The 8,816-nt window shown below is 37.3% G+C and overlaps 1 protein-coding gene across 1 annotated transcript; it reads left to right on the top strand.

Moving 5' to 3' along the window:
• The first annotated feature begins 716 nt into the window (after nucleotides 1–716).
• Nucleotides 717–1,658, top strand: LOC122914026 (olfactory receptor 8B3-like). Its single transcript, XM_044260668.1, has one exon. The coding sequence runs from the start codon at nucleotides 726–728 to the stop codon at nucleotides 1,656–1,658; it is 933 nt and encodes a 310-aa protein (XP_044116603.1). The 5' UTR covers nucleotides 717–725.
• Nucleotides 1,659–8,816: the final 7,158 nt, after the last annotated feature.

Genomic DNA, 8,816 nt, shown 5'->3' with positions numbered 1-8,816 from the left:
TTTTATTCATGTCCTCCTTTTTTGAGATGGAAGTCTAAGGATCAAAGATATGTCACTTTCCCCAGTTTTGCAGTCCTGAGTCTCAAGTGAAATTGAGAAAAATCTGTCAGGAGCTGAAGTGTTTAGAGATATTGTAGGTGGTGGTCAAAGAATTCATTCTGTCAGTCATAAAGTTCCTCTCTGTGGGAAAACTCTTGCTACTACAGATTTGTGACTTTGATTCTGTGACATGGAACAGTAACTTCTTGTAGACTGGTCCCTTAGTTTTGGATTAGAAAAAATCTACTTGGTTTCCACCACACCAACTCCAATCTTCATTAAAAGCAGCTCCAGGTCTCAGCTTCCAGTTTTATTGCTGAAGAGAGGGCTCAAGTGAATGAAAGTGATTGAGGAGAGAAAGATAATTCTGTCCTGGTGCAAACTTCTCCCTTATCTTTTTTTTTTTTTTTTCCCCAACAGTTACATTTACATTTGGCATTATTTCCCTTTACTCTATAGGCTAAGTTTTGAAATTCTTTGTTATTTAGCTTACAGAGCCCAATAAGGAGCAGTCTGAGTCACTCAGTCTCATCATTATGGTAAAAGAGTTTATGGGTCCAGGTTGGACTAGTCTTTTATCTTCCCTGTACATACACCACATTTGGGAGAGGAGATATGGTGGAAAAATCTGGGTTTTTCTCTTTCTAACTTTTTCCTTCTGTGCTCACAGATCCCCTGAGAGAAGAATGGCTCGTGGAAATGCTTCCTTTGTGACTCAATTCATTCTGGCGGGGCTCACAAACCTCCCAGATCTCCAGCTCCCCCTCTTCTGTCTCTTTCTAGTCATGTATGTGGTCACTGTGTTGGGAAATTTGGGATTGATAAATCTAATAGGGCTCAATTCACACCTGCACACCCCCATGTACTTTTTCCTCTTCAATTTGTCCTTAATAGACCTCTGTTATTCTTCTGTGTTTACACCCAAAATGCTGATTAACTTCACATCAAAGGAGAATATTATCTCCTACAGGGGATGCATGACCCAGCTTTACTTTTTCTGTTTTTTCGCTATTTCTGAAGCTTATGTACTGACATCAATGGCCTATGATCGCTATGTGGCCATCTGTAACCCACTCTTATATAATGTTGCCATGTCGCCTAAAGTGTGTTCCATCCTTATGCTTGGTTCGTATTTGATGGCATTTTCGGGTGCCACGGCTCACACTGGATGCATGCTGAGACTGACCTTCTGTGATGCAAACACCATCAACCATTATTTGTGTGACATCCTCCCTCTGCTCCAGCTCTCCTGCACCAGCACCTATGTGAATGAGCTGGTGGTTTTCATTGTGTTGAGCATCAATGTGATTGTGCCCACTATTACCATCTTTGTCTCCTATGGTTTCATCCTGTCCAGCATCCTGCACATGAGCTCCACTGAGGGCAGGTCCAAAGCCTTCAGCACGTGCAGCTCCCACATAATTGCTGTTTCTCTATTCTTTGGCTCCTGTGCTTTTATGTATCTTAAACCATCTACTGCTGGGTCTATGGATGAGGGGAAAATCTCTTCTATCTTTTACACCAATACAGTTCCCTTGATGAACCCCTTCATTTATAGCTTCAGAAACAAGGATGTTAAACTTGCCCTTAGGAAAATTCTGAGTAGGAAACAGTTTTAATAGGAAAGAATGTCTCTCTGCTGTTAGTTACACAGCAGGGAGGTTTTTTGTTTGTTTGTTTGTTTGGTGTGTGTGTGTGTGTGTGTATGTGTGTGTTTCAGCGGGGAGCTTTTATGTGTTTCAAGAAAATATTTTCAGGGGTAGCCTTCTTCGCCTATTTTTTTCTGAACATGGTCAAAGAGATTTGAGTCTTCTGTCTGTAATTACTAGGTCTTTTTTTTTTTTCATCATTTGCACAATGCCTTCACTTTTTTCCTGTTTATCAACAGGAATGTAATATCTGAGTTTAAAATTTTTTTCATTTAAACTTCTTTTTTCCAGAAAAAGATGAATAGTCTCTAAATTATTGAATTGAGCAACAACAGAGTTGACACTGTAGCACTGGGCTTGTTCTTAACTGCCACTTGCTATTAGAAGCACAAATCAGATAGTGTGATAGTATGTGTATACTCCTGTTTCTTTGCTCTGATTGGCAATAATATATCTGGTTTTTTTCTTAATATATTTACTTTAGAGGGAGCAGGGAAGAGAGAGAGGAGGAGAAAATTCCAAGCAGACTCTGTGCCCAAGAGTTAGACACTTAACCACCTGCACCACCTAAGTGCCCCAAGAATAAATCATTTTTTAAGTGGCAGAAATAGAAGTTTTAATAAAAACTATTATTTTTAATCTATTTTGCATCTGTAATCATTTTGCAGGAGGCTTCTTTTGGCAGAGTTGGTTTTATTTTTAGACACTCAAAGTAGCACGTAGCTGATCAACAAAACGTATTTACTGTATGGATGAGGAAGTGAAGATCAGAGTAGTTAATAATTCACCCAAAGTCACACAGCTGCACAATGACAAGTTCTAAAGTATCTTCTTAGTCTTCTGATTTCAACTCTACTGCTCTTTATGATATGCTTTGCTTCTACTTTATTATTTTGTTTCAATAAACAAGGACTATGAGAAAACACTTCTAGTTTGAAGGTTGTTTCTACATTGTTCCAGGATAACACATGAATTTCTCTCATGCTGGGTATTACGTTTTTATTTTTTGTTTAGGAAAACAAGCAGGTTGTCCCTTCTTTTTTAGTACTAAGATACAAAAGATTTATTTATTTACTTTTATTTTTAATTTAAACTCAATTAGCCAACATATAGTACATCATTAGTTTCAGATGTAGTGTTCAATAATTTATCAGTTGCATGTTATACCCAGTCCTCATAAAATCACATGCCTTCCTTAATGATTCATGGGATTTAAAATAGTTTGCCCCTTATTCAGAATATATGACTTTATTCAAACAGATAAGCAGTAGTGAACATTAGCAGCTATGCAATGAAAAATTTAAAAACATGGCTTTTGTATTTGATTTTACTTAAACACCACTAAATTTAACAATATTAATTTTTTTGTTAATAAACCAAGTTTCCATATCTAGGTATTGCTTCATTTCACTCTTTTCCTCTAATTAATTTTGACTTAGACCTGTTGTCAAAATATTAATTGAGATCTCTAAGGCTTGATCTGTATCTACATTTAGAATTCTTTTTTTAAAATTAATTTCCTGAGGTATAATAGGTTACAAATACTTCATCAAAATGAATGAAAAATTTAAAAAAAAAATGGAAAATTGAACAGGGAATTAAAAGAAAATAAATAGTGAAGTGCCAGCTTCCCTCAGTAGGAAATGAAAAAGCAGATGTGTTGTGTTCCTCCAGGAACCCAACCGGTTTCACGACCATAAATTAAAATGTAATTAAAATTACATTTTTTTTTTCCAATTTATTTATTTTCAGAAAAACAGTATTCATTATTTTTTCACCACACCCAGTGCTCCATGCAAGCTGTGCCCTCTATAATACCCACCACCTGGTACCCCAACCTCCCACCCCCCCGCCACTTCAAACCCCTCAGATTGTTTTTCAGAGTCCATAGTCTCTCATGGTTCATCTCCCCTTCCAATTTACCCAAAAGCACATACCCTCCCCAATGTCCATAACCCTACCCCCCTTCTCTTAAAATAAAAATGTTAAATAGCTCTTAAGCAGATTCTTCAGATAGAATATTTTAGAGTCAGTCAAATTAAACTTGCATTTTAAGAGATTTACTCATAGTAGCCACATCCCAGCTACCTGGTATGTAAGAATAAGCAATCCAAAGAGGAGAAAACTCCTATGTGAAGGAATGTGTTAAATATTGAGAATGCAGGGGCACCTGGGTAGCTCAGTGGGTTGAGCCTCTGTCTTTCGCTTGGGTCCCATGCTTAGGGTCCTGATATAGAGTCCTACATCTGCTTGGCAAGGAGCCTGCTTCCCCCCGCCCTCCTCTGCCTGCCTCTCTTCCTACTTGTGATCTCTCTATCAAATAAATAAATAAAATCTTTAAACAAAATATTGAGAATGCAAAGGTAAATTGGACATGGGTTCTAATTCATTGAGAAGTTGATGTTTAAAGTGAGTACTTAGAAAATATCTTTTTTGTCTCTGACAGAGACAGAGAGCATGCAGGAGTACTAGTGTGTGTGGGGGGAAGGGCAGAAGGAGAGAGAGAAGCAGACTCCCCACTGAGCAGGGAGCCTGTCCTGGTGCTCAATCCCAGGACCCTGAGATCTTGACCTGAGCCAAATACAGATACTTAACAGACTGGGCCACTGAAGTGCTGCCCCTGGAAAAGTATCCTTTTAAGGAAGTTTACTGTCCAGTGCAAAAGCTCCTAAGGTGATACTTCTGGCATGTTTGAGAGTACAGAAAGGACTACTGTATTAAATAGAAGGAATAATAGAGAGAGTTGAAGGAGCTGAGGACAGACATGTAACGAGGGACAAGATCATGGTGGAAATTGTTGGTAATTGTGAAAGTTGCACTTTCACTAAGTGAAATGGAGTACTAGATTAAAACATAATACATACATACACATAAAGCATATATACAGTATAGACATAATACCCTATATATCACAATTATGACACTACCACCTTGATTTGAGAAACTATTGTCTCTGACTTGCATTGACACAAGACCCTCTTAATTAAATGCCTGCTTCATCCAATGCCTTCTACAGTTTATCTCCCAAAAGCAGCCAGTACAATTTTTCCCCCCAAAAGATACCTTAGGCAAATAAAGAAACCCAGTGTTCTTTTCTTCCTTTATCATGAGTTATATTCTAGGCTGTTTAGAAAATCCATGATCTAACAAACATCAGAGGTAAAAGGTGTTCTCCTTTGAGTGAGTCATTGGTAAGACAGTCATACCCAAGTAAATTAAACTTCCCGTTACTGCACTTCTTTTACAAAAATTCATAACACTGTAGGATTTTCTAGGGCACATTTCTGAGTCCTGTTTTTCAGAAATGTAGTTGTTCATTGCCTTTCCTTATAGGATTTCCATTCTTTTGATCTGTTTTTAATACATTATAACTTCTAGTTGAAGCTTTCTTATTTATAATCAGACCTTCTTCAGGTGGGAAGGTATAAGGATGCCCCTGAAGGGAGCCCAGTGTCTCCTTTTTAGTATAATAAGCAGTTATGGAGTTTTTTTGTTTTTGTTTTTTAAAGATTTTATTTGTCACAGAGAGAGCAGAAGCAGTGGGGTGGCAGGCAGAGGGCAAAGCAAGCCCCTCGCTGAGCAAGGAACCTGATGCAGGACTCAGTCCCAGGACCCTGAGCCAAAGACAGATGCTTAACTGACTGAGCCACCTAGGGGCTCTGTGTTGCAGAATTTCTTAGCAAGAATTTAAACCTCAATTAATATAATTAATAATTTTCTGTTTACCTTAGATCCCTTTCCAAAATTCTGCATAATGAAATTTCCCTTCTCTTACCTAATTTGGTTAGTCTAGCAGTTTCAAAGATTATACAATATATTGGGAAGATTCTAAATAAGGGATAGAAAACTAAGAAGACACTTCAAGGAAACCTAAAATTAAAATTTCAAAAGGTATAATCTTAATGATGATCCATCAGATACTTAGTGCCTGGCAATCTGTTCCATCTCTCTTTTAGGAGTTACTGTGAAAAAGAAGTTACAAACACACACACACACACACACACACACACGGTAGCATGAGTTATTGTTTTCTGCTTGGAGACACTCTTTATTTTATGCAATTTGAAACATTCAGTGTCTGATTCTTTTTTACTAATAGGACCCTCGCATGTTACAAAATTATGTTCCTCCTCTCTTCACCACATACATATAAGTAGTGTATGTGTAAATATATACTTATATGAGTTTATTTATCTGCACACAAACACAACTACACACAAATACATTTATAACATGGTTTGACTATCTTGAGGCAATTGGGTTGATTTAAAGCTTAAAACAGTGAATTTACTTTAAAAAATAACAATTATATTCTATATTTAAACTGAAAAACACAATCCTGGCCCCTGGGTGGCTCAGTGGCTTAAAGCCTCTGCCTTCGGCTCTGGTCATGGTCCCGGGGTCCTGGGATTGAGCCCTGCATCTGCCTCTCTGCTCAGCAGGGAGCCTGCTTCTTCCTCTCTCTCTGCCTGCCTCTCTGCCTACTTGTGATTTCTATCTGTCAAGTAAATAAATAAAATCTTAAAAAAAAAAACACAATCCCTGTTCTAAATACCTTTTACAAACTCTTTGTAGGTGGCAGATTGTGTTGATGCTCTATCCAATAGGTATTACTCCTCCAAATATTCTTAATGACAGAAACTTCCTTCTTTGATAGAGGCTGAAAATGGGAGATTCTCATTTTTGTCAGTTTTCCTTGCAGCTGTGTTGGCCATGTGGCATAGCCACATGACTGCAAAGCCATTAAGGACGTAATCTATTGGCATCTGGAGATGATTTACTTCATACTACAAGGAGATAATGTGAAAGAATTCTTTTGCCTTGTTCCTCGCTTTCTTCTTTGGATATATTGGTGTTTAGATGTCATTCTTGGAGCTATGGTGACTGTTTCGTGACCATGAGATACCAAGCCTGAGAAGGAAGGCCAACAAATGAGCATGGGGAAATGGAAGAGACCGAATTCTTGATGAGAATGATTAGTTGCTGAACCAAATCTAGAATGATCAAGTTTTAAGCTAGGTGAGAGAAACAAGCTCTTGTTTAAAATGGATTTTTAATTGAACATTCTGTAACTCGAAGCTAGAAACTTTCTAACTAGTAACATAGGTTGAAGGTTACCTTCCCAGGATATTAAATAAAAAATATGTTACTTAAATAAATGACCATCATTGTGAAATTCTTATTCCCTTTTGGAAAACATTGAGGAGAGAAACTGTAATTTATCATGAGGAGATAGTAAGTTTGTGCAGATTTAAACTTAAATTTTAACTATTATCTTTGGTTTCCCTGGACTATGATCTTTGTTTACTATACCCTATGGTCTTAGAAATATAAACATTCTCCAATATTTTTTATTTTATTTGTGGAAATGCCAGAAGTTTGTATAACACTTAATGTGTGCAAAATACTTAATCAAAATAGTTCTTTCAAGTCTTCCTACTAAGTGGAACTCTGACTCAATTTCTTCTTTAATTTTATCCAAGAATTAAACATAATTTAGAGACTTACACTTTTATTACAAAATACTGATTGCCAAATAGGTAATGGAAAACCACTGAAAGTAAGAACTAAGGAGGGACAGAGTTTTGCTTTCAAAGATTATTCTAGCAGCAGTGCACATGGCTGAATAAGATGGACTATGTGGGAAAATGCTAGAATAGTAAGAGGTACTACAGTTTAGCAGTACAGTTCAGTTAAACTCAAAGAGCCTGTGTGGTGGCTGAGGGACAAGGATAGAAGTCACTATGGTCATAGGCATTGTTTCTTGGAAGGTGAGAAATGTGGAATGTTTTCTGAAGATTTGCATCCAAATAACAACGTGATTTTCAGAAATATTTATTGAATATCTTATCTATGCTCTGCACTGATCTTAACCACAGGAGAAAAGTACTAAGCAAGATAGAGGAGATGTTTGTCCTTATAGAACTTCCAGTTTATAGGGGAACATAGAAATTAAGGGGGAAAAAGTCTGATGAGTATTATGATATATTCATAAGGGCATAAATAATGACCACTGACATATATTGACTATCATTATATGCCAGGCACTGTTCTAATGATATTATTAAAGAGAGAGAGGGAGATAAAGAGAGAGAAAGAGACAAATCAAGAAACAGACTCTTAACTATAGAGAACAAACTGATGGTTCCTAAAGGGGAGGTGGGTGGGGGATGGGTGCATTAGGTGATAGGGATGAAGGAGTGCACCTGGTGTGTTGAACACCAGGTGTTGTATGGAAGTGTTGAATCCTTATATTGTGAACCTGAAACTATATGTAAACTGTAGTTTAACTAAGTGGAATTTAAATAAAAACTTTAAAAACAGAAAACAAAGATTTAATTAACACAACAACCTAATGAAAGAGATACTATTTTTGTCATCCTTATTATACAAAAATGAACCAGAGAAACAGAAGTTAACTAACTTGCCCAAGGTATTATTGGGAGTAAGAGTGGAAGTAGGAAGATGGGCTTCATACACATAACCTCTACCTCCATTGCCCCTACTCTTTTCTATGATGAAAAGAAATTGAGAACCCCAGTTACTGAAGTGTTGCATAAAATGCTAATAAGTGGGTCAGGTAGAAATTTCCAGTAGGTGATTAAAAGTATAAATGTGAGAAGGAACATATAGAATTGAAAATTATTTTAGAGACATTTCGGGAGAGAGAATAACTGAGTTATTGCAATCTTTAACGTGCACCCGGATGTTTATAGCAGCAATGTCCACAATAGCCAAACTATGGAAAGAACCTAGATGTCCATCCACAGATGAATGGATCAAGAAGATGTGGTATATATACACAATGGAATACTATGCAGCCATCAAAAGAAACGAAATCTTGCCATTTGCGACAACATGGATGGAACTAGAGCGTATCATGCTTAGCGAAATAAGTCAAGCGGAGAAAGACAACTATCATATGATCTCCCTGATATGAGGAAGTAGTGATGCAACATGGGGGCTTAAGTGGGTAGGAGAAGAATAAATGAAACAAGATGGGATTGGGAGGGAGACAAACCATAAGTGACTCTTAATCTCACGAAACAAACTGTGGGTTGCTGGGGCGAGGGGGGTTGGGAGAAGGGGGGTAGGGTTATGGACATTGGGGAGGGTATGTGCTTTTGG

This window comes from Neovison vison, chromosome 7 (genome assembly GCF_020171115.1).
Source record: "Neovison vison isolate M4711 chromosome 7, ASM_NN_V1, whole genome shotgun sequence".
Lineage (NCBI taxonomy): Eukaryota > Metazoa > Chordata > Mammalia > Carnivora > Mustelidae > Neogale > Neogale vison.
The sequence above is the reverse complement of the archived record's forward strand: the minus strand, read 5'-3'. Positions and strand labels throughout refer to the sequence as shown.

Bases quoted from the DNA above. Each gene is read 5' to 3' on its own strand.
- LOC122914026 (XM_044260668.1), top strand. From the start codon at position 726: ATGGCTCGTGGAAATGCTTCCTTTGTGACTCAATTCATTCTGGCGGGG.